At 49.5% G+C, this 25775-nt stretch overlaps 1 protein-coding gene across 1 annotated transcript in view; it reads left to right on the forward strand.

Annotated features, from left to right (window-relative positions):
• TLL2 (tolloid-like 2) overlaps positions 1-25775 on the forward strand; it is a gene marked incomplete at its 5' end in the record, with an annotated part of 97848 nt that overhangs the window by 52189 nt on the left and 19884 nt on the right. The window contains 8 exons of the mRNA XM_005885466.2: positions 2322-2500; positions 3461-3566; positions 7127-7251; positions 9824-9939; positions 15455-15557; positions 22151-22267; positions 23337-23482; positions 23978-24173. Coding sequence (XP_005885528.1) covers positions 2322-2500; positions 3461-3566; positions 7127-7251; positions 9824-9939; positions 15455-15557; positions 22151-22267; positions 23337-23482; positions 23978-24173 — 1088 coding nt within the window. The remainder of the gene's footprint in view (positions 1-2321; positions 2501-3460; positions 3567-7126; positions 7252-9823; positions 9940-15454; positions 15558-22150; positions 22268-23336; positions 23483-23977; positions 24174-25775) is intronic.

Raw genomic sequence — 25775 nt, forward strand, 5'->3', positions numbered from 1 at the left:
TTTGTTGGCGGTTAACTGCCATCTTTGTTGGCAGTTAATTTGCATATTGCCCTGATTAGCCAATGGGAAGCATAGTGAAGGTATGGTCAATTACCATGTTTGTCTATTATTAGATAGGATTGCAAAGCAATGGTACTGGAAATAGTAACATAATAACAAAAAATAAAATAAACTCCCCTGCATTACCTGGTAAATTAAAGATCACCCCCCCTCAACTCTTAAATCATAAAGAAATCAGGATTAAAATTACAAGATGTCTAGATAATGAGTGGTCGGCAAACTGCGGCTCTCGAGCCACATGCGGCTCTTTGGCCCCTTGAGTGTGGCTCTTCCTAAGCCTTAGGAGTACCCTAATTAAGTTAATAACAATGTACCTACCTATATAGTTTAAGTTTAAAAAATTTGGCTCTCAAAAGAAATTTCAATCATTGTACTGTTGATATTTGGCTCTGTTGACTAATGAGTTTGCTGACCACTGGCCCTAGTTCAACATTAAAGAGATATGGCTAATTCTGGTTGAGTAATTCAGTTGGTTAGAGCATCATCCCCATATGCCACGGTTGCAGGTTCAATCCTCAGTCAGGGCACATACAGGAATCAACCATGGGTGTGTAAATAATTAGAACAACAACTCTCTCTCTCTCTCTCTCTCTCTCTCTCTCTCTCCCTCCCTCTCCCTCTCCCTCTCCGTCTCTATCTCTCTCTCAAAGAGTAAGTTAGAAAGAAATTGAAAAATTGAGGGGAAACACTCCCTCAAAGCACCAAATGTAGAATTTTACAGATGAATTCTTTGAAACCTTCAAGAAACAGATTATTCTGGTACTATTTAAGCTTTTTGGAGCATAGAAAAAGAAGAACAGTTCTTTCCAAATTACTTTTAAGGAACTATCAAAGCATTGCTACCCAAAAGTGACAAAGATAGTACCTAAAAAGAGAAAATTATAGACTCATCTGACAAAAATGGCCATGCCAAATCCTAACTAAAATGTGAGCACAAAGTATACAGCAGTATGACAATAGAAGAGTGGGCTGCCAAGAAGGTGTATCTAAGGAATGCAAGGCTAGTTCAACATTGGGAAACCTGTTTTCATGATTCACCATATTGATAGGGCAAAGGAAAGAAGCCATATTCATATCCCAGTAGACACTAAAGAAGCATCATCTGCACAATTCAACATGCATTTTTTGTTGTTCTTGTTTTTTTTTAAATATTTTTTAATGATTTCAGAGAGGAAGGGAGAGAGGAAGAGAGAGAAACATCAATGATGAGAGAGAATCACTGATCGGCTGCCTCCTGCACAACCCCCACTGGGGATCAAGCCCACAACCCGGGCATGCATCCTTGACTGGAATCGAACCCGAGACCCCTCAGTCCGCAGACTGATGCTCTATCCACTGAGCCACACCAGCTAGGATAAGGGGTTTTGTTTTTAAAAAGTAGCCAATGTAGCAAAGGAATATATATCAAGGATAGATCTTTGACTTACTATATATATATCCTATTTAATAAAAGCCTAATATGCTAAGTGTCCGACCATTTGTTCTAACGTTCGACCGGTTGCTATGATGTGCACTGACCACCAGGGGGCAGATGCTCTGACCAGTAGGTTAGCTTGCTGCTGGGGTCCAGCTGATCAGGACTGGGCGAGACAGGCTGGACATGCCCTGGAGCCCTCCCTCGGTCCCTCCCCAGCCCTGATCGTGCACTGGTGGGGTCGCTCGGCCTGCCCTGCACCCTCTCGCAATCTGGGACTCCTCGGGGGATGTCAGAGAGCCGGTTTCAGCCTGATCCCTGCAGGCCAGGCCGAGGGACCCCACCAGTACATGAATCCATGCACCAGGCCTCTAGTATATATATAATCTGCATGGTGAGGTAATGGCTATTTTAATTTTTTGTTTTATACCTTTCTATGTTAGGAATAATGATAAATATTACTTGAAAAAATAATTGTGACCAGAAGGAGAGTCATCCCTAAGGCTCTTCTGATAACAGTACCAAGATGCATCTTTACAGAAATGCAGCTGCCTCCTTTCCCATCTCTTTTCCTCATCATCAGTGATGGTCCAGCCAAGACTCAGAGTGGAAGGGTGGGGGAGTGTATGTGCTTTATTCCAGGGAGAGAGGCCATGAATTTTCAAGAGGATCCATGAGCACCAGAAAGGTCAAGAACTTTTGGAGGTTATTTCTGTATTGGGAGGAAAGTTGCACAATGAGAGAACGTTCAGCTCTGAAATTGTGTTTCTTTTAGACACCGCACACGCACACATTACACCCTCGCTGTTCCCTGACCTGCTGATTTGGGTATTTCTGCACTGTCCAGCTGTTGCTCCTATGTTGGGCGCCGAGGAGGAGGCCCACAAGCCATATCCATTGGGAAAAACTGTGACAAGTTTGGCATTGTGGTTCACGAGCTGGGCCATGTGGTTGGGTTCTGGCATGAACACACCCGGCCAGACAGAGATCAGCATGTCACCATCATCAGAGAAAACATCCAGCCAGGTAAGGCGCCTGTGTGGAGTCTGGGAGTTAAAGGCCAGGAAGGTAGCATCCCTGGGGTCAGGCAGGAGTGAAGGAGAGAGGGTTTGCTGGGAGCTGACCAGAGCTCATTTCTAAATACTAAGGCAGGGACTCCACTATGCAAGCTTTTGCCACCAGCCTGTCACTGTCCCTGCGTAGCCTTTCCTGGGAGGTCACCTATTATAGCTTGTAGGTTAGAGCAGAAGCAAAATGACTTTCCATGTTGTAAATGTCAATGAAATCTAATTCCGTTTCCTAAAAGGAACAGAACCGACCACAACACTGTTGCTGAATCAAAGCTAAGCCAAAAAAAGAGTTCTGGTTGCTTTTATAAGAGTCATTTTTGCTGACTTAGGCAACCCATCCTTTTGAAACTGAAATACAATTGGGACATGAGTACAAATAAAAATAATATTTCTGCCCAGAAACATTCTGCCCCAAGGCAGATAAAGTGTCTAGATTAAAAAAAAAAATACCTTCTCGTGTTAAATAATTTTATATAGAAGTTCACATTAACTGTGAAAGTATCTGGTTGAAGAATATGGTTGCTTGAAAAATGTGTTCGAGAGTCTGAATCGTGAACTGTTTGGGATTGAACTGAACTCTGACTTGTTTTCTTTTGTTCCTTCAGTAGCAAGAGCAGAGTCCCCCCTCCCACCCCAATCAGGTTGATAACTAACCTGTCTGCAAACTTAGTGTAAGAGTTTGGAGTGGCATTTGGGGAGAGGTGTTGGGTAGTGGGGTTGGGAGGATGTAGGGCTTATTCTAAGTTTCAAATTTCCAATCTTAAAAGCAGCTACAAGAACCACCACCAAGATGGTTATTTGACTGCTCGGGCTGACAGAGCTTTCGGAAGTCGCTATGGGCCCCCCTTCCCCCCTCTGCCTCCTTTCAGGTGCCTGCCTTGCTTTTCAAAGGCCTTAACAGAGTGTTGTGTCACAGGTCAGGAGTATAATTTCTTAAAAATGGAAGCTGGGGAAGTGAGCTCTCTCGGAGAGACGTACGACTTTGACAGCATCATGCACTACGCCCGGAACACCTTCTCAAGGTCGGAACCTATGCTTCGCCTCGTCTGTTTTATTGTGCCTGCCGCAGGCTTGGGTCGGATTCCTGGAGGTCTGCAGAGAGCGGGTCTCCGCATGCTCCTCGCACGGTTGGTGTGTCTGTCCTTGAAATACAGTGGCCTCTGGGCTGCAGTGAAATATAATCTAATCAGGCTCCTGCTAATAAGACTGAATCCCATTGTGAAGTGGGTGTTCCATCATGCCTAGTGTCACAAGCAGCAAACTGGAAAAGGGACATTATCGAGAGGCTGGCTGCCCTCATAACCGAGAGGCTCTGTGTCACATTTCCAGTGGGTCGGGGGGTCTTCTAAAGCAGCAGCCACCAACCGGTGGTCCGTGGACCCCTGGTGGTCCGTGAGGTCCGAAAGGTTGGCGACCGCTGCTCTAAAGCCTGACCTTGAAGTAGGCACAGTGGTGTTTCCCAGTTCTCCTTGAGGAGGCTAGGTCTACTGGAAGCTAGACCATGTCAGAGCAGGGAGGGTGCTAAATCATGGCTTCATTTCAGAGGTGAAGAAGGTGAGGCTCCAGCCAGCTCGAGGGCACGCAGGTCGCTGGGGTTGGCGTGAGAACAAAGATCCAGGTCTCCTGGCTGGTGGTCACACACAATGGTAGCTGAGATCCCCAAGTGCATCCGGACCCGTTATTTACGGGAGGCGTTGGCAGGATCTGTTTTGATGAGTTAGTGCTGTGCTGAACCAGGTGCTAAATATTTTCAATACTGCCCTGGCGTCTAGGCCATCCCACTATTCTGTATATAGAGGTGCTCCCTGCCCCCAGAGGAGGTCCCTCAAAACCTCAGTTTCCAAACCAGGCGGAGGAAGCCTCAGATTTCCATATGGCAATGAATGAGGCCATATCTGTCCATCCTTCACCCATCTGTGCGAGGATAAATATATAATAATAAATAATAGATAAATTATAAAGCAACACAAAGAGTTATGACAGCTACAGAAACAAGACCCAAGTGACCAGCTTCTTTCTCACTTGGATCAACTTGACACTGGTTCCCTCATGAAATCAGTGCTTTGTCTCCACTTGGCAGCCTGCAGCCCCTGGGGCTGATGTGATGTGGCCCAACTGGTCCCGGCTCCATTTCCCAAACCTGCTGGCCACCCAGGGCCCAACACCCAAGCATCCTTCACTCTGATCTCTGATCCTCCGAGAGGCTTCTGGCCTTTCCACTCCATGGGAGCTTAGAGTTCCTTAAGGACAAGCTGGCAGAACCCGTATGACATCACTTCTGTCACATTTTATTGGCTGGAGCAAGTGTCAGAGCCGGCCCAGTTTCAAGTGATGGAAACATAGATACTACCTCTAAATATGGGGAGTGGCAACTTCACGTTGCAAAGGGATGTGGCTATCGGGAGGCATAATTCATTATTTTAACAGTCAGCCACAACTACCTTCTCACCTCTGCCCCAGCGTTCACAGTGGTTCTGGCAAATCTATTTCACAGCAAGTAGATGCCTGCCTTGCCTTGCTTGCAGTTTTCTGCATGGATCTTCAGAAAGCTCCTTTGTTCAGTGGGATGTTTATCAATGGCATCCTTACTGGTGGACTTTCCTGCCCACTTTTTGTCAAAAGTTTCCCACTCCTTAACTCCCTGTCATTACTTCTGCTCACATGTCCCCTGTAAAAGAGCAGAAAATGGTCCATAGAACATTTACTCATCTGGGAGGCAAATGCTATTCCTGCTGATGGGAAACCCAGTCTTCATGTGTCTTGACGACTGAGCTGTCTTCTTCCAACTTTATTCCCTTGAGTTTATTGCAGCTCCCTCCCTCCCCTTGGTTGGACCGGGGCTGTGGGTAGTGGTGTCTTTGGAGGACTTGTGGGGCGAGGGTCCAGGAGATAAGGAGACAGTTCTCTGGTACAGTGTTGTCTTTGTTTGGAGAATTCTGAGAGGACAGTTTTATTCCCTAAGGCAGTGGTTGGCAAACTCATTAGTCAACAGAGCCAAATATCAATAGTACAATGATTGAAATTTCTTTTGAGAGCCAAATTTTTTAGCACGCCCGGAATTCAGGAGAATGTTGAATTTCCCTCTGATACACTGTTCCTCCCTGTTGTAAGCCACAGTCCTGATTTTAAGGCAGGCCGTATTGGTTCCCCTTACTGCTGTATTTGTATGTACAGAAGAGTCAGTTCGTGGCTGTACTCCTAAGGCTTAGGAAGAGCCACACTCAAGGGGCCAAAGAGCCGCATGTGGCTCACGAGCCACAGTTTGCCAACCACGGCCCTAAGGCATCTGCCAAACCCTTTCTTAGTTTAGCAGAATGCCAATGCTAAGAGTTGTCCTACATAAAAGGGGGGGAGGCATTACTACAGTGGTTTACACAGAGGATGTCTCTTGTTGTAAACAACTTCCAGAACCCACCACCTTGCTGGCGGCTCAGGATGTGCTGGGGTGGGGATGGGATAGGGTGGGGAGGGGGAGGGCTCAGGCAGGGGGTACACCATGCCCAAAGCATGAAGGTGTGCATAGGGCCTGTACTCAGCTGGGCATCCTGGTATCCTGGCATCCACTTGTCTGTTTTGGTCATTTTAGACTTTATTTCCATGGGAGTAGAAGAAGACATTAATGTTAAAAGGAATGGCTGAGACCATCTAGGCCAGTGATGGCGAACCTATGACACAAGTGTCAGAGGTGACACGCGAACTCATTTTTTTGGTTGATTTTTCTTTGTTAAATGGCATTTAAATATATAAAATAAATATCAAAAATATAAGTCTTTGTTTTACTATGGTTGCAAATATCAAAAAATTTCTATATGTGACACGGCATCAGAGTTAAGTTAGGGTTTTTCAAAATGCTGACATGCTGAGCTCAAAAGGTTCGCCATCACTGATAGGCCAATCTCTTATTGTTCAGAGAAGTAAACTGAGGCTCATAGAGAGGAAGGGACTTGTCCGAGCTCACTCGGGTGGCAGAGCCAGGGCTTGCATAGAAATCTCTAGGCCTGGGCTCTCTTGAGTACCCTTAGTTCTCTGCATTCATTCATCTCACTTTCTATCTGATTACCCCTCTTGCCAGCGAGTCCCCAAATTCCAGTCCCCATTTTTACCAGCTCATCTAGCACTTCCTGACCAGCCCCTGGCAGTCTCACATTGTACAGGTTCCCATGAGCTCTCTGCAGCCTCTCCAAGACTTGTCTGTGCTCAGCACTGCCCATTGCACAGCTCCAGGGGGCACTGCTCACATCGTCATCTCTCTGAATGGTGCTCCCTGCAGTTTTGCAGCGTGGTGGCCCTGGGGCCTGAACCTGTAAAGCGCTTGGTGGAAATGCTCAATAAACATCAGTAAGGGAAGCCCTTAGGCCACTGGGCTAGGGCATATTTTTAAACTTGGCAGAGTCATTTTCCCATTGGAAAGGGAGCAGGCAGCTGATGAGATGGGATGCTCAAATGCCAGCACAAGAGCTGCGCAGGGAGGAGGAATGTCGATGGGGTTATGGGCAAGGAAATGAAGACTGTAAATCCCAGCGCGGTCCCTGACAGCCCTGACTTTTCTTTCTCCTTCTCTCGCTTTCTGTCCCTCCTGCAGAGGGGTTTTCTTAGACACCATCCTCCCCCGCCGAGACGACAGTGGCGTCAGGCCAACCATTGGCCAGCGCGTGCGGCTCAGTCAGGGAGACATCGCTCAAGCCAGGAAGCTGTACAAGTGCCCAGGTAACTGAGCCCTGAGAGTCCCAGGGCCCCCAGAGCGTCCCCAAAGCACGACTCCACTGCCCTTTGCAAACATTCTCCTTGGCTGGGAAAACAACTTGGGGAACGTGGAGGGACGACCTCTGGCAGCTGTGATTCCTAATGTGCTGCTGTTAGGAGGTGTGGGGTGGTATAGAAAGCCCAGATGGTGAGGTGGTTGCCCGCAGCGAGGTGAAGAGTAGGCCTGGAGCCCACAGCTTAACTTGTGGGACGCTGCAGAGCTCTGGCAAAGCCTGATGTTCAGAAGAGGAAGGAGGCATCATAGAACCACAGTGCGCCCCGTAACGGCAAAGGCGCCTCTCCTTTCTATGGGAGTAAAGGGTATGTTTTGGCAAAACAAGAGGCAATGGTGTTGCAGGAAGACCGAGCATGAAGGAGAATGCTTTGGAAGGAGGGAGTCAGCTCCCCAAACCCTGGGAGGTGGAGGGGCCTCAGTGCTGTAAATGAGGTCATTGATGTGGTCTTGGGGCTCTTCTAGCCGACCAGGGTGCTGGCCAGTGGTCCCCCAGTCTGCCATTGAAGTCTGGGCAGTACACTGGGTTCTGAGCAGATGCCCACTTCTCTGCCAGTTCAGAAGCCTGCTCCCCTTGAACTTGCCCTCTTGTTTGCCTTTTGTCTCCTTGACTTCAGCATCATCAAATCCCCTGCTGCCTTGGGTGGGGGGGGTGACCTCACATCAACCCCTTTAAACTGCTGAACTTGAATGCAAAGCATTGGCTACCACAGCCACGTTTTTACCACTGATGGGACAATGCATTGCAGCTTTGGGGGTGGAAAAAGGAAACTCCATTACCAACAGGTCCAGTAACCTTTTTCAACCCCTAAGACCAGGCACACAGTTGATCATGGGACAGAATATTTGAAATAGGGGCCATCCTAGAATATCTGGGTTATCACATCGCCCTAAGCAGCGGGGTCATGGGGGCTTTACTCCATCATGAACCTCTAGGAAATATGTTCAGCCAGCTATTAGTCATCTGGGGGTGCATTAAGGCTGCAGTACAGGACACACATATCATGTATCCCTGCTGGATTGAAAGAGAAACCTTATAGCATTCCCTGGGAAATGCCATCGTATTTATTTAGTTATAATGTATATGCCTCTTACTTCCCAAAAGGATTCGAGGCAGCTGGTAAATACCGTGGAGCCATACAGTAACGTATCTGTTCCCGCAGAATGTTGATGATTATTCTGAAATAATTTCCATAGAGCCCTCGGGGGTGGTGACTGCCAGGCATAATCCTCGTGATGCCTGGCAGTTGTTCGGTAACATGATATTGAAGCCCCGCTATCCAGGACTTCCTGAGGTGAGGATGGGCCGCCCTCCAGCCACCCCTTCCTGCAGCTCCAAAGACGGCAGCTCCCAGGAGTTTCAAGTAGTAGCTGAAAGCGAGGGCGGTTGCTGTGCAGCGTCTGAATTGCACTCAGGAAAATGTGCAGGAGGAGCTTCTTTCCCACGTTTTGGGGGTGGCCCCATACGAGCAGGGGCCCCCAGCAACCCAGTGGCTATGTCTTTGGGGTCTGAGCCCCCGGGGAGTCAGGGGAATATGAAACCTGCAGCGTCCAAGCTTCCTCATCCAGGTATGAGGACAAATTAGGGAAATACTTTCACATACATAAGGACTAGGCTTTAGACCAGGGGTGGGCAAACTTTTTGACTCGAGGGCCACAATGGGTTCTTAAACTGGACCGGAGGGCCGGAACAAAAGCATGGATGGGGTGTTTGTGTGAACTAATATAAATTCAAAGTAAACATCATTACATAAAAGGGTACGGTCTTTTTTTTTTTTAGTTTTATTCATTTCAAACGGGCCGGATCCGGCCCGCGGGCCATAGTTTGCCCACGGCTGCTTTAGACTCATGGCCCAGCAACCCTGAAACATTCAAGACCAGGATGGCCTCTTGTAGAGTGTTCCTACTTCCCGGGCCTCTGGTCATTTTTTTTTTTCCTGTTTTCTTGACTGCTTGGTAGCTCATTTAGAGGTGGGAAGCAGGAAAAGAAGAGGCAAGGTTGAAGCTAATAGCTGATAGGAGTTTCAAAGCTTTTTTTCTTTTTGTGTTATCTACTTGGGCTTTCATATCCTTTCTGCCACAGACATTGTTATTGGTAATTGCAAGGCTGCTGTGTGGGGAGCACTCACCATGTGCCAAGCATCGAGCTGATCCAGTTCATTTAATGCAGATGAGTTCATTAACCTTTCAGGCAGGCCACACCCATTTAACAGATAAGAAAACTAAGGCCACCACCACACATCCTGCTGGAGAGCTGAGATTCAAACCCAGCTCTAGGCATACTCAATCCTGAGAGCCTCAGAGGTATTCCTGGGGTGTTCCTTTTTGGTGCCCAGACTCTATTTTCACTTTTATTAGCCGGGAAGATGCCAGTGGGCCTGGCACACTTCTCGCCAATGCGTTCTGAAGGCTGTGGCTAGTAAAGGGGTGTGTCTGCTCGGCAGCCCTGTAGAGGGCGCTCTGAGGCGGAGAGTGTGTGTGTGTGTGAGGGCCTGAATCCTGTTGGTCCTTTTGCTTGTGCAGCATGTGGGGAGACTCTGCAGGACACAACGGGGAACTTCTCTGCACCTGGCTTTCCAAACGGCTACCCTTCTTATTCCCACTGCGTCTGGAGGATATCGGTCACTCCAGGGGAAAAGGTAGGAACCTCAGGAAATGACCTAACAGCCTTTGAGTTGGGTGACGTGTGAGGAGTTATTATTAACAGGAGTAATAACAGCTGTTATGCTGGGGGCACCCACTGTGCACCAGGCGCAGTGCTAGCTTGCCTAATGTTATTTCCTTCTGGACTTTTCAGCCAGCCTCCCTCATACAGATGGAAGCCTATACACTAAATGTCCATAAGAGGCATAAATCAAGCCCACAGTGTGTAAAACAAAGTAGGTCCTATCCTTTTACCTTGATAAGTGCACCGTCAGAATGCCCTGGAAGGTGAGGAGCCAATTGAGAATGTCTCAAAGTGCTGCTCTGGCAGGTGGCAATATGGGGAGAGCTAGACACCAACCCACAGCTGCCCTCTCCTCCTCCCAGCCCCAGTCCCATCTCAGGAGCACCCAGGGTGACCCGTCAGCCCACATGTCAGAGCACCCTTCAGTCCTGCCTTGCAAATAGCCATTGCTTGGCTGCCCCTGCAGTGGAAGTGGACTGCCCAGGTGTGCTGTCTTCCCCCGGAAGGATGGATCCAGGGCAGAGGTCCTTGCATGTCCTGGAAGTAGACTCAGGGGCTATTTGGACAGGGAATCCCGGGATTCTGGGCTCCTGGTGTGAGGTCTAGAAGCTGGGCAAGTTCTAGGTGGGCATGTTCCTTTAGCTCTGAAGACCATGCCTCTTGAGAGCTAAGCCCAGGGCAGGGGCCACTTTTGCCCTTGTCCAAGAGGGTATGTTCATGACCCTACTGCAATGTGCATTTCCATATACCCACTATATGGACATGCAATCTGAGGCTCAGACCTTTTATAAATTACCCAAATTCACAGTAAGATATAGAAATGAGGACTGGGCCTCCACAGTTCGAAACAAGTTTTCTACATGACACCTCTCTACAGTTCAAGTTATCTCAAAACGGAAATGTTTTCTTGGAAATGTTATCTTGGAAATGTTTGCTCTGTCATACCTGTCGTAGCTTGTCTCACAAATCATAATGCTGGTTTATTGGGCTGCCCCCTTCTAAACTCATCGAGGACAGAGATTGTTCACCTCCAGCACCTAACGTAGCCCAACACCCAACATAACCCAGCACCCAACATAACCCATGGTACAGAGTCACACAATAAGTATTTTGTTGAATGAACATGTGGATAGACGAGTGGCCGAGAGAAAAACCTGCAGCTGGGGGTGCAGTGAGAGGTCTTGGAATTTTTCAGGTGCCCATAGCCAACTTACAAGTATTTCAAATTCATAACGTTAAAAGATGTTCATTGAAATGTCACTTTAAACATAGTGTGAAAACTAGAGAGAAATAATGGCTAGGCATGATTGGCAGCATTTTCTGTGTACTGTTTTTAGCATATTATGTAGAGTCTCTTGTTTAATCCTCACTAGTTCATGTGAAAGGTGCTGTTACCACACTCATTTTGCAGGTGAGGGAATGGCCCTGCCCAAGGCTACTCAGTTTGTCGCAGAGTTGAGAGTTGAGCCCAGGCTCTGAGAGCCAGGATGCTTACCCATCTTTCTATATTATTCCACAAAAGGGACAGGCTAAGACATTTGAACATGCATTCACACACACACACACACACACACACACTCTCACGCTCACGCTCACATGCACACACCCTTCCTCTGGCTCTAAGCATTAAGACATTGTGGTTGTCCTGTTGAGCCTGAGAAACTCGAGACCTGTCCACCTTGGGTGGATGTGCCATCCCTGTGCCTGCGGGGGCAGCAGCGGGAGGGAGGCAGGAAGGAGGAGGAGAAGGAGGAAGGGGTCTTGTAATCCCCAAATTGTTGAATTGCCCCTGCTAGCAGAGGCTCTGTGATGTGTGTGAACTGTGTAAGATTTCGCCCAGCCTTAATTATTATTGCTAACTGGGGGCAGGGAGAATACATATCATTGAGATTCCTGCACTGATTATTTCAATTTCTGCTTCACCCAGCCTTCCCCAGAGCTGCTGGTAATTAGCAAACTTGATTGATTCGCATTATCACCTCCTGTTCATCACCTCTTCCCCTATGGTCTTTATGGCTCACTAACATACTTAAAGTAATTAGCCTGAATAATTATCCCATTCATTCAGATCATGAATGTGTTACTGAGGAATTTGTAATAACATTTCCTTTCTGAAATTTTAAAAAACAAAGGCTACAGAACCGTATTGCAACCAGCTAGCAAGCACTCCCGAGCCAGTCCACTGGGATATAAGCACTGAAGGGGGATGCGAAGGGAGTGGAAGGTACAATTTCTGTCTTCAGGAGACTTAGAATTTAGTTAGGCTCCTCCACACCCCTAGGGAGTCTGATGTGATTGAAAGAGGCGCATTTGCTTGGCACCAGTATTGTTTTTTATTTTATTTTTGGTTAATTGTCACCTGAGGATATTTTTTCCATTGATTTTTAGAGAGAGTGGAAGGGGGGAAAGGAAGAAGGGAGAGGGAGGGAGAGGTACATTGATAAGAGAGAGACACATCAATCAGTTGCCTCCCACACACTCCCAGGTAGGGGTCAGGGATTGCACCTGCAATCCTGCAAGGTTTGTGCCCTTGACTGGAAATTGAACCTGAAACTCTTCTGTGCAGGGGCTGATGCTCTAACCACTAAACTACCTGCCAGGGTGGCACCAATATTTTTTTAAGCTTCTGAGGTGATTCTATATGCAAGTAGAGTTGAGAACCACTGGTCTAGTGTCAAAGAGCAACATCTCTCTCTCTCTCTCTCTCTCTCTCTCTCTCTCTCTCTCTCACACACACACACACACACACACACACACACACACACACTACAACACAGGAGAGGAGCTGGCCTGCTATTTTCTGGTGATGACTCTTCATTTCCTAGGAGGGCTCAGGGCTTTGTGGACAAAGGCACTCCTCGTCCTGAGACCTGAACACTGGGTGTGAGGCATTGCCCATACACTCTTTGCACACCTGCTCCGGGATCACTGTGAGAAGGAGAGGGGAGAGTTCCAGAGAGGGAAAGGCCGCGTCCCTGTGGGTGTCAGAGAAGGACTCAGGGAGGGGGAGGGGCTCTTGAGCTGGGCCCGGGGAGGGTTCCATTTGTGTGACTATATTAGGGCGCATTGAGAGATAAGGTCACCTATTAGGGTGGGCACTGGAGGCTCTGGAAGGTAAGCAGTGACTTTAATGTATGAGATGGGGACAGAGGGAGCCACTGACGTTTTCTGAGCAGAGGAGGGCTCTAGCAAACATGAGACAAAAGTGCAAGATGGGTCTAGAAGCCCTACTGTGCAGACTGGAGGTGGGCACAGCAGCAGGAGTGCAGGAATCCTCCCAGCAGGAGCGATGCAGGAAGAGCTGTCCAAGGGGCATGGAGACTGCCTTCAAGCAGGGGGCACAGACACCTTAAAGGAAAAGTCTGTCGGCATCGGGATAAACAATAGGGGAAAAGTAGAGAAAACACCAGGTGTTGCACCTGAGCAATTGGGGCGATGGTGTCGCCTCCAGACAGGAAAGCTGGAAGGGAGGTGCTTTGTGTTTTTTTTTGTTTTTGTTTTAAAAAAAAATATTTTTATTGATTTCAGAGAGGAAGGGAGAGGGAGAGAGAGATAGAAACATCAATGATGAGAGAGAACCATTAATCGGCTGCCCCCGGCACACATCCCCGCCCCCTGGGAATGGAGCCCACAACCCAGGCATGTGCCCCTGACCAGAATTGAACCTGGGACCTTTCAGTCCACAGGCCGACACTCTATCCACTGAGCCAAACCAGCCAGGGCGGGAAGTGCTTTGTTTTGAGGTGGCCTCACCGTTTCATGGGGAGTGAAGAAGACAAGAGCCAGCAGAGAAGAGAGACCATGGAGAGAGGACTGGCTAGTGCGGCAAAACCAGAGAGGAGAGGCTCACAGCAGAGGGCCCACGGAGAACAAAGACCAATACTTAACAGTCTGTTCTATTTGGCCAACGGGGCCCTGGAACCTTTGCCCTGCAGCCCTCCAGCCCAGGGGTTTACTTGGAGACCAGGGACTGGGGCTGTTTGAATATAAATGAAAGTGGGAGGATGAAGATGCTAGAGAGAGTTGAACTGAGGGAGAGAACGGTTCCCCAGGTGGGAAAAGGAGTAAGGTCAGAGGTGCAGGGGCTGGAGCAGGGCTGCCCTCAGCGGGACCCTGCAGAGCAAGAAGACCTGAGAAATGATGGAGCAGGGACATGCTGAGCACGGGCCGGGACCACGTGAGGGCAGGGCTGGACGAGCCCCGGCTGCTCAGTGCAGGAGAAGGCACAGCAACCTGCACGGTGGGATCCATGGGGGTGATGGGAGCGGGGAAGTCTGAACTCTGGGCCATCTGCCAGCGAAGCCCTGAGCTGGAAGGGTTGTGGTGGGGACCAGGGCCAGTTCATGGGAGCAGCGCCTGTGTGCGAGCCCTGAGCTGGAAGGGTTGTAGGGACCAGGGCCAGTTCATGGGAGCAGCGCCTGTGTGCAGGGTCACCCAACCTCCTGCACTGGTGGGGACAGGGCGTCCACGGAATGGCCTCAGGATGCGCAGAAGAACTGGAACCTTCCTTTCCAGTCCAACTGATTCCCACCTCCCAGCCTTCGCTCCTTTTCCTTTCCCCTCTGCGTCCTCGTTCCAGACACACACACAGGGAACCGGGCTGGGTGTACATACAATGCAGTGCAGGTCTGCAGGCTCATCCTTGCCTTTGCTCATGTCACCCTCTCACCAGAATGCTTTCACCCTATTCCTCGGCCCACGGGACCCTTGTTTCCCTTAGCTTAAATGCCACCTCCTCCGAGAAGCCTTCTCCAGGGTCACCGGGCAGAATTCAGTTCTCTCTCCTTGGGTCTTCTCAGCACCCTTCCCATCTATTCCTCTCTTTGCAGCATTTATTCATGCTGTTCTAACTGGCTTGACACACCTGCCCTTCCCTCTCTGTCTGAGATCCCTAAAGGCAAGAACCCTGTCTTTCTGATCTTTCTGTCTCGATAGGCCAGCACAGACGGGCACACAGTAGGTGGAACGAACGAACGAGCGAGCGAGCGAACTGTAGGGAGGCTATTAGACACACCACACCTCAGAGGAGTGAGGTCATGGCCGAGGGGACATTGATCACGGAGGTGCTCAGATGCACTCGGGCTAACCCCAGGCCCTTTAGAATGATTGATGATGTTATAAGATCTCTTCGTATCTCTGAACTTCATCGACCCCTTGCCTCCTTCCGCATCCCCAGGCTCAGTGCGTCCTGGCCCTGCTTTAATGCATCTTGCTTTCTGTAAACCACCCTGTGACTTCAAAAGCTCGACGTATTCCCCCGACGGAACCGAAGGACCCATCTCCTCTGTTTACCCCCCATCCTGCTTAAGGTTTATTATTGAATGTCACGCGGTTTCCTGTGAGTGTGTTTCTGAGAGGACACTCCGACTGTGGTCTGAGAGCTCTGTATGCTAAGGGGTAACGTGAGAACACCGGTCTGCGAGATGAGGCTTTCAAAGCTCCTCAGGCTTTGTTGCCAAAACTCACTTTATGGTAACTCTTTACAGATCGTCTTAAACTTCACGTCCATGGATTTGTTTAAAAGCCGCCTGTGCTGGTACGATTACGTGGAGGTCCGGGATGGTTATTGGAGGAAAGCCCCCCTGTTGGGTGAGTTGACTTAAGAAAGCCTTGGGAGAGGAGCGATCGGATGTTCTGTGTGATGCTGTTAATGTTCGCGAGGGCCCATCCAGACGGAGTCACAGGAAGCTCTCGAGGGTGTGTGTCATTGTAAAACTCGGAACCTTCCATTTGGCCACACATGTTCAAAGCTTTTAAAACTGTGAATGCCCTTTGACCCGGCAATTCCACTTCTTGGAATTTGTCCTGGAGAACTAATTAAGGAAGTGTGCAAAGCTCTAGCTCCAGGGATGCTCACTGAAGCAGGAAGAATCGAAAACAATTTACATGTTCAACAGCAGGGGCTAGCGGAATAAATTATGATTCACCCTTTCAATGGAAAACTATCCAGCCATTAAAAACAAAGTTGGAGGTGACCCTTTCTTGATACAGAAAGGTGTTCATTTACATTGTTACACCAAAAGAGGTATGACACAATAGAATATGCAGTGGGATTCCATTCTAACAAAAAATACGTTTCTACGTCTATTATGCTGGCGCTGCAAACTCAGATGCCTTCAGAAATAAGGTGTAAAAGAGTGAAGTGGGGTTGGTATGGTTGGTATGATAAAACAAGGCGTGGAGCGGAGTGTGGCAAACTGAACAGTGGATATCCTGACCAGAATTGCTTAAATCACTGTGTGGGCTGGATTCAACTGGAAGAAACCATCCTGTGATCTAGAATGTGAATATCAAGTAGAATTATAAATATAAATAAATTATACAGAGTGGTTATTTCAGGATGATGGAGTATTTACTCTGTTGTTGTTCCTGGTTTAGCTCTACTTTCTAATTTTTCTTTAATGAGCATGTAGTAGTTTGGAGAGATGAACGTGCACAAACTCATACATGGAAAGGCAGCTTGGCCCCCTGAGTGAGAGGCAGTGGGCAGGGGGCATAAAGAAGAAGGTCAGTCCACTCGGGATTGGTCACCAGAAGAGAGCTGCCTCGTGGGTGACCAGGGAAGATTAACGTCATAAGGAGGACCAAGGGCTTTGGTGCCCGGGGGGTGGACATGAGGAATCCCTCAGGAATGGCAGCCGTGGTGGAGACAGAGAAGCAGATCGACACGGAGCTGTCCTCATGTTTAGAGTGGTCTGTAGGGTGGGCTTCCGGTCTGTAAGTCTAAGCTCTCGGTGAGAGCTTGGTCCTTGGCTTATGTTCATGTGGACAGAAAGGCCACCGTGTTATGCTGTGAACTGCTTGGGAGTGAGCTGCTGTAGGGAGAGCTGCCTAAGGTGGAAGCAGGAGAGAGAGAAGAGAGCTAAGCTGGGGAGTTTCACAGCCAGGCTGAGCCTGACTTCGTGTCCGATTTGGGAGTGGGTCAGAAGAGACGGAGCCGGAGGCTTTGGCTGGATCCCAGGGGGCCTGGCAGATTTTAGGCTTTGTATGACCAAGGGGTCTCAGCCAGGTCAGCTGCCATCTGGAAGAGCACACAAGCCCCCTCTGTCCAGAGGGCATGAGTTTAAATTCTTAGAGGTACAAATAGGTAGGAAGTTGTGTCTATGGGTGCTCTAGCAGGGAGCCGAGGCAGCCTCTGAGTGGAGGTACCAGGCTACCAACACAAGGAGGAATCAGGTAGTTAGCAGTCCAGGTAAGCAAGCCAAAAAAGGGATCCCCGGGCCACGCATAGACAGTGTGTGCACCGCAGGGCACACGGTCATGCCGCCCGAGGGCAGGTCGGAGGCTGTCTGCCCTGGGTTCCTGCCTCCTGTCTAGTGTGAGCAGACGTGATGTATGCTAGCAGCCGGAGGGAGGCACGGCTTTAGCCGTCACACTGACTGGATATGCAAAACAACAGAGGCTGCATTCCTGGTGGCAGAGGCCCCTAACCCAGGCTGCGCACCGGCATCAGCCGCGGAGATTTCCGAGTACAGATTCCTGGGAGAATACTGAATCGGAATCCCTAGGAGCCGGGTCAGGGAATGATCCCACGTACCTACAAATGCACGGACACGTGCTTGTCTAGTACCAAGTACACCAGACGCATCTGGTATTATTTTATAATTAAAATAGTAAAGGGAGCAGTGACATGAGAACATGGAATCACACACAGACCCCTCGGCCTGGCAGGGACCTAGGAGTCACTTATCCCGCATCCTTACGGGAAAACCACACTCCCCAAGTGTGGACCAACTCTCTGAGGCCACACCGCCTGCTAATGGCTGAGGTCAGGCCAAAACGCAGATGTCCCGGTGATGGGGAGAGACTGTATCTGAGAAGGGTCTCCCCCTAGGATTGCTAGATAAAATGCACGATTCACTGTTTATCTGAAATTCAAATTTAACTGGGCTTCCTGTATTTTTGTTTGCTAAATCTGGCAACCCTATCCTCCCCCAGGGGTGTGACAGACTGAAAGGGCTCAGCAGGAGGAAGCTCTCTGTTACTGAAGCTCCCCGGAGAGGGCCCAGGCACGCAGCAGAATGGGCATGGCGGAGGGATAGCCACTCACTCCCTTTTCTTAAAAGAACAATTTTCTCACTGCAGATCCTGGTCTTTCTGGCTGCACTCTCATAGATTAACTGGGGCTTTTTCTGTTCTTTGCTGTTGTTGGTGATGGTTTGTTTTGTTTTGGGTGTGTTTTTTGGGGGGGCTTATATTGTGCACACTTTTGCAGTGTGTGTGTGTGTGTGTGTGTGTGTGTCGCAGCGAAGACATGGCCCGGTGCCTGCAACCATTCTTCGTTCACAGGAATCCTCCTTTGCCAACTATTTGGCCCGCTCTGATGTTTCCAAATGCAGTTGTTAGTGAACTTTTGTGTTTGGAACAAGTGCATTGTGTGGGCCGAGCTGGTCCCTGGGAGGGGTCAGTGCCATGAAATCTGCCGGGAGGAGGCAGGTCAATGCCCCTTTGGCAGGAGGGAGAGCGGATTAGGGCGAATTGTGAAAGTATGCATCTCGCTCTGAAAAACCGTGCATCGCATATTTTCCCAGGGCAGTGTGTGAAAATCCAGGCATAATGGGTGCATAACTTTTTATGAATGAACCCTTTATGACGCCCCGTGGAGCCTGCTTGTCGTGCACTCATCTGCATTTCCTCTCTTGATATCCTTATTAAACTCCTCCTCCAACGCCAGGAACCAGATTTCAATTTAGGAATTTGACACCTTTTCTCTAGTCCAATTTCTCTCCAGCCTGTTAAGTCCCCTTGGAAGGAGGCTGTTTGGGACCTGGGTTTTCACAGTGTGATTAAAGGGAAATGTAAGTAGATTGAGAACATTTCACGGCTGGTTAAAGATATCAAATTGGTTTTTCAGTTTCAGGGGTCACTTATGAGATTGCACCTAAAGGGGGGAGGAAGGTGGCTGCATGGAGCACTCACCCAGTGATCTGAAATGCCATCCTGTTAATTGGATTCCCTCCCTTATTTCTGCAGAGGAGCGACTCTAACAATGTACTCTTGTGTGCAGAACTGTCCTTGAGTATTCTCTACCACCACAATGCACACAAAAGCCCTTTCTCCTCCTTTCCCTGAAGTGGGGAGTGAAGTTCAGAAAGGCCAGGCTGGCCAATCAGTGTCGCGTGGCCCCACTACTGGGCTCCCTGGGCAGGGGCAGCCTCCCAAATGAGCAGAAACGAGTCCAACAGCCGAGCCTGGCATTGCCACAGACTTGCTTTACGGTTGAGACTTTGATCTTCATTCCCATATGTGCTTCCAAGCTAGGAAGTGGGAATGATGTTTACATTCTCAGAGCAGATTGATGTCTACTGGTCCAAAAATGCCCAGCATTTAGAATTGTACTTTAAACCGGGAAGTTCGTTTTGATGGTGGCGATGGTGATGATGGTGAAAATGGTGAAACTGATGATGAAGGTCAAGGTCTCAGACTGCCACGGTTCAAACCCTGTGTTTACTGACAACTGAGAGTGTAACTCAACTTAAATTCTCCAACCCTCAGTTTTCTCATAAATGAGATTAATTCAGGGGGTGGAGGGGAGGGGTGCAATTAGCTAATCTGTGTAAAATGCTTAGTGCAGTGCCTGGTATAAACATGCTCAGTAAAAAGGGGGATTTTATCAGTACCATTTTGGTGAAGAAGAGAATGTTGAGACATCAGTCCAGGGACACTGTGGAGGATTCTAGTTAAGAATCACAAGTGACCCGAGGAGAGACATAGAAATAATTTGTAATTTATTCTACCGAGTCTAGCTCTGCCAAGGTCATAAAATACACCTTGGTCTATAACCCCTACCTCGTCCGGAGGACTGAGCAGAGACGGCTGGAACGGTGGCCCTGCCGTGGGTGGTTTATCACGTCCGGTTGGGTTCTTAGGCAGCACGACAGTGGCAGTCCCTCTCTCCGTTGGAAACAGTCCCCTGCGGCTGTGACAGCTGGGGCTTTAAAAGGAGAGCTTGGACTTGACCCTTGGGCGAGGCTAAGAAGGAATTCCTTGTGAACCAGCGTTGCCCAACAGAGGCTCAGGGGCTGCGTCCCCTCGCTGGTAAGCAATACTTCCCCACGCTTGCGTATTGTTTTCCAAGAACTAATTGACACTAATTGGCCATGGCAGAGGAGCCATTATCGAAAATTTATAGGCTTCTCACAGATTTTTCCTCGCTGGATTCTTGGCAGCAGTTTCAGCTCATCACGCTAATATTAAGCTCACCCAATCCAAAAGGCTGCAGGTGGCCAGAATCGGAAGGAAGCAGAGGGAGATTAGCAGCCTCTACCCCCGTGTCTCTCCAAGGAATGTGTGCCACAGTTGGCCACTAGGAAATGACTTACTCCCCCATTTCTCAGAAAGGCAAAGCAGAGTTACAGCTTCAAGGTGTAACGTCACATGGTGCTGGCAATAAGAGAGTCCTCGCTAAATATGGATTTCAAAAAAAATAGAGAGAAAGATATAATTCACATGCCAAATAGCTCACCATTTAAGTGTCCACATCAGTGTTTTCTAGCATGCCCTCAGAGCTGTACAACCATCACCACAATCAAGAGAAATCATACCCATTAACAGTCACTCCCCATGTCCCCCAATGTTCAATGGATTTTCCGAGGGACTCACACAGTGGGTACTTGTCAGAACCGTGACCTCCGGTCCAAGTAGTCCTTGACTGGTCCGCACTAAGAACTGCTCAGTCCGACACAGCTGTCTTCCACCTGCCCCATCCCTGTCCTTGCCCCGCGCCACCTTACGTGGCATTAGGAGTAATATGGACGGGGATGACCACGCACCGGGAAGGCATGGCCTTTCCCCTTTTCCTCTGTAGAGGGTCCAAATTTCAGACTCACACCCAAGTGTCCAAGAAATACACATTTATTTATAATTTTCAGTAACAAAAGTTCAGTAACAGTTATGAGCCCTCTCATAACTGGGGTGGAGGGGGGGTGCAATTAGCTAATCTGTGTAAAATGCTTAGTGAAGTTCAGTAACAGTTATGAGCCCTCTCCATCAGGTACTGGGAACTTAATTTCTGTCCATTTGTGTCCCCTCCCCCACCCCTCCCCAGGTTGGGGTGCTGGTGGGGGACAGACTTTGTGTCGGGGCGTGGCAGCAGGGAGGCCTCCATATCGCTATGCCGGCTGGCATGCTGGGATGTCCTCATCCCTGTCTGGTCTTCACACATCTGTCCATCTAAGTGTCTGCTGTATCTCCTCCTTGTCTCACTCGAGCCAAGCCCATGTCTCCCTAGAAGACGTTGGATGGCTCCCCAGTTCCTCAGGCTATGGGAAAGTTACTTCCATGTCCCTCCCAGGAGCCTGGCATCCTATTGCTTCCATCATGCCATGCTTTGCCTGAAGAACTCTGCATACCTGCCTATCTCTGGCCGCATGTCCTAACATACCATGCAGACACGTCTGTGCTGACCCCAAATGGGACAAGCGAAATCTAAGGATCTGTCATCCCCCCAGGCTCTGCTCAGGGATTGGGGCACGATTCTCTGCTTCTCCCAGATCCTTAATCCTACCGAGCGCCTCTATCATCCCTTCCACACAGATCTCAGCTCAGGGGGGACAGGGCACAGGGTCCTCTCAGAGGCTCCATGGTGCCTCTCCCACCCTCTCTCCCTGGTCCCCTCACTCCTCCATCCTAGGAATCTTTCTAAGACTCCAAGGATGGGAAATGTGCTCGTATTCACTGTGTAGTCTTCTAACTCTTCGGTATTGTGACTAGACTGTGACATTCAAATGCCAAGAAGATCTGATTTCTTCATCATGGGACCTGTGGCATGCCTTCTCTGAGGCAAGGAGGCAGAAGGTCTGCCCACGGGCATGCCCCACAAGAGAAGGGTGTATGTGTGATGGGAAACACCAGGGGGGCACAGTCATCACCGCCTCAGACCTTACCCCCCAACACCTCAGCACCTCAGCAAGTGCGGTTAGCAGGAGGGAGTGGTGCTTGGGCTACACCCCGGGCACTGTGATGGATTGGGGTTGGAATTCCCCTCAGACAGTCTGAAGAAGGCACACGCTGGGTGACTGACTGTTCCCATCCACATGTTAATCCCGTGTGTGCTACAGGATGAGTTGCCCTGGCGGGGTTATTGATCACCCTGACTCCCATTGGGAACACTGCTTCTCTGTCTGCAGCGAGACCCTTCTTACTGTCCACCCGCAGCCTCACCGTTCTTTTCCGCTTCCCAGGCAGGTTTTGCGGCGATAAAGCCCCAGAGCCCCTCGTCTCCACGGACAGCCGGCTCTGGGTGGAGTTCCGGAGCAGCAGCAACATCCTGGGCAAGGGTTTCTTCGCGGTGTATGAAGGTTTGTTCACGATGCCACCTGGGCAGCTCCCGATATGCCGCTGTCCTTCCCATGCAGCCCACTGTCCCAGGCACGCGTGGCAGCTGCCAGAACCTTGACGGTGGGGCAGCCACAGCAAGGGCCAGGCCGAGGAATCCACTGTCCCCTTCCTCCACATTCCGGAAGCAGGAGGCCATATGTGCTCACTTCAGGACAGACATCTACCTGTCACTACCCTACTGAACCCTCATTCCAGTCCAATCAATGGTGTCGGGCTGGGGGGGCGGGGGGGTATGGGACCCTGTGGACATGGAAAGAGCAGCTCTGAATAGTTGTGGGAGCCCGAGAAAAGCATCGAACCTGTCGGAGCCTCTGTTGTTTCATTGGTGAAAAGAGACTTTGGGCAAGGCCAGGGCATTTGCAAATACATTTCTTGGAAGGGCCTGTGAGGCCACCATGGTGTTTGAGTTGAGGGAACCATAGGCCTGGGCTCTAGGCAGCTGCCACCGGGCCAAATCTGCTTCTGTTTGTTCCACACATTACCTCCTCCCCGAAAGGAGCCCACTAGGTGGTTATTAAGGCCCCCCTTGGCTTTAAGTGGTAATTTTGGAGAGACCAATGTTTTGTATTTATGAAAGAAAGAATGTGTGTGGACACCTGTGCGCATGTGTGTGGACACCTGTGCGCATGTGTGCGCACACTCACCTGTCCCTCTGGCCCAGCGCTCCTCTACCCTCCGCATTAGAGTCACCTGGGGAACTCGAATATCACTGCTGCTCTGAGCTCCCCAGACCCACTTCCTTCAGAACTTGTGGCCCCGGCTCCGGTGGCTTGAACACTCTCCCAGTGATTTTGATGCACAGCAAAGGTGGACACCCACTGCTCTACGTGGTTATTTTCTGTTTATGGAAAGAATTCTGAGTTGCAAACAAAATTATGCCTTTCTGGCGGCACAGTCTCGGTTGGATGGAAATGAAAATGTTGGCAAGTGGAGTCACCTAGTGGTGATCAGTGGCCAACTTCCTCCGTAAGATCCAACCAGGACCCTCTTTCTCTTTCTAAAGTTGGTTCTCTGGTTCTCTTCCTAAAGCTACGTGTGGGGGAGACATTAACAAGGACACTGGTCAGATTCAATCTCCTAACTACCCGGATGACTACAAACCTTCCAAGGAATGTGTTTGGAGGATTACGGTTTCAGAGGGATTTCACGTGGGGCTTGCCTTCCAGGTGTTTGAGGTAAGTACTACTCAGATGATCTTTCCAAGGATGACGTAAATGTCAACTTTTGCTAGACACGCTCTGCTCGGTGAAGATGGTTTCCATTGTCTGGTTGACAGTGGGAACCTAAGAGGCCAGTTCAAGCCCATGGTATGTTGTACCCAGACAGACATCTGGTATCAAAAGCTTTGCAGACTTTGAAATCCTATCTGTCTCCTTTCTGAAGGCTTCTAGAGAGGGTGGGGGAGTCATCGAAGTGGATGTCTAGGATGGGACCGCGAAAAGTGTTGTAGAATTATCCTGCCCCGTTTACCATTTCTTAGTCTCTTTGCAGCTTGATTCACCCTTGGTTTTCTCAAGTAGGAGGCAGCTTGGAGAAGCCAGGGGCACGCTTGGGTCCTTTGGCCACTTGGTTAGATTTTTCAGAGTGATATTGAGGTTGCTTTCTTAAATTAGAAACCTTAAGGCCAAGCCATTGGCCACCTTCTATGTTGCCTCTGTTTCTCCACTTAGATCGAAAGGCATGACAGCTGTGCATACGACTACCTGGAGATCCGCGATGGCCCCACGGAGAAGAGCGCCCTGATTGGCCACTTCTGTGGCTATGAGAAGCCGGAGGATGTCAAGTCAAGCTCCAACCAGATGTGGATGAAGTTTGTGTCCGATGGCTCTATCAATAAAGCGGGCTTTGCAGCCAATTTTTTCAAGGGTATGAATTAGCAGTTATTCCCATTTTTAGTCACAGAAAGAGGTGTTCACCCCCTCCCCCCGCTTAAGAATCACAAAACCCATACAGAACCCTAGCACCTTGTAAACAAGGCTCCCTACAGGGAGGAGCCAGTGACCCATGTTAGGGCTGTGCTAGGGTCCCCAACAGAGTTCATGACTAACTCGGGAACAGGCTCAGCCGTGGTCTCCGTGGCAGAAAGTCCTGCTGCTGTGCTTGGAAATTCGATTTAGTAAGTTTACAAGGTCAACTCAGTGAACCTTAGTGAAACTGAGCACGGATAACAATCCATATCTGTGTGGTTGCTAGCATTAATTGAGCACCTACTGTGTGCCAGGAACTGTGTAAGGTACTGATTTACACAATTTATTTAATTTCCAAAATAACCCTCTGGGTTGGGTTTGGATTACGTTTGATCAGTGTTGAGAGGGACTGCTCAGGGTCACTCAGATAGTCAGGTGGCAGATCAAGAACCCAAACACGGTGAGTGGGCCAGAGAGGCCACCCAGGGCTTCCACTCCGGAAGCATCAGCCCCAGCCTACAAGTGGGTGGGGGAAGGATGCAGAGTGAGCGGGGTTGGTGCTCGGGGAACAAACCTCCATGTTGCCTTAGGGACCGACTGCTCTACAGGGTCTTGATGAAACCAAACCCAGAATGGTATGGGAAGGCCTGCATTCCTGGCCCCAGCGCAGTCCTACCCAGGACTCCCTTGAAAGGGTAGGTCTTCGCTCAGACCACATCCTATAAGGGCATCTTGGGCGTTCCCCAATACGTTGTGATCGGGCGACGGTAGCACTGAATGGAGAAATCATCCGCAGCAGAGGTCCTCTGATTAGTGGTGTCACTCACACAGGACAAGGCTGCTTTTCCTCTCTTCTCTCCTCTCCCAGGACTCCTCACTGTGCCAACCCAGAAACCCTGGTCCTCCCTTACGCCCAGTCTCCCAAGCTGCCCCCTCGGAGCCCCTTCTCCCAGGTTCAGCATAAGCAGATGGGTGTCAGGAGAACCCACTTTCAGCCATGTGACTCTGACCAGGCAGCCATCTGTCCCTACTGAAGCCTCGGTTTTCCTCTCCCTAAAACGGGGGAAGGAACCTGCCTATTTTACCAAACCAGTCGTGGAGCCCAACGCAACGATGGCTGTGAGGCACTTTGTGAGCTGAACATGCCACACAGCATGGGGAGGGTTCTTTTCTTCTGTCTCGAGGTATCTGGGGAGAGCAGAACCCAAGCAGAAACAGAATCATAATGATCATAATGCTTTCAATTATTGGAGACAAAACTTAATCCTTTCCCAAGCAAAAAAGCTAGGCCACAGTAAGTGTATATTAGATGCTAGGGTTGTAACGGGAAGAAAGCCATGACAGTATTAGTTGAGGTGCCTGGAAACTCACTGTCCCGGCCCCACCCTGCCCAGACTGCACGTGACTTAGCAGCAGCCACACAGGCTGGGTGGCCTTGAGCAAGTTATACAACCTCTCTGAGCCCCAATCCCTCCATTTGTAAAAACGGCACGACCAGGTTATGGCAGAGTTGTTGTCAGGAGAAAATGGCATAGCGTAAGCGAATACCCGGGGTATAATG

Source organism: Myotis brandtii, unplaced genomic scaffold (assembly GCF_000412655.1).
Source record: "Myotis brandtii unplaced genomic scaffold, ASM41265v1 scaffold902, whole genome shotgun sequence".
Lineage (NCBI taxonomy): Eukaryota > Metazoa > Chordata > Mammalia > Chiroptera > Vespertilionidae > Myotis > Myotis brandtii.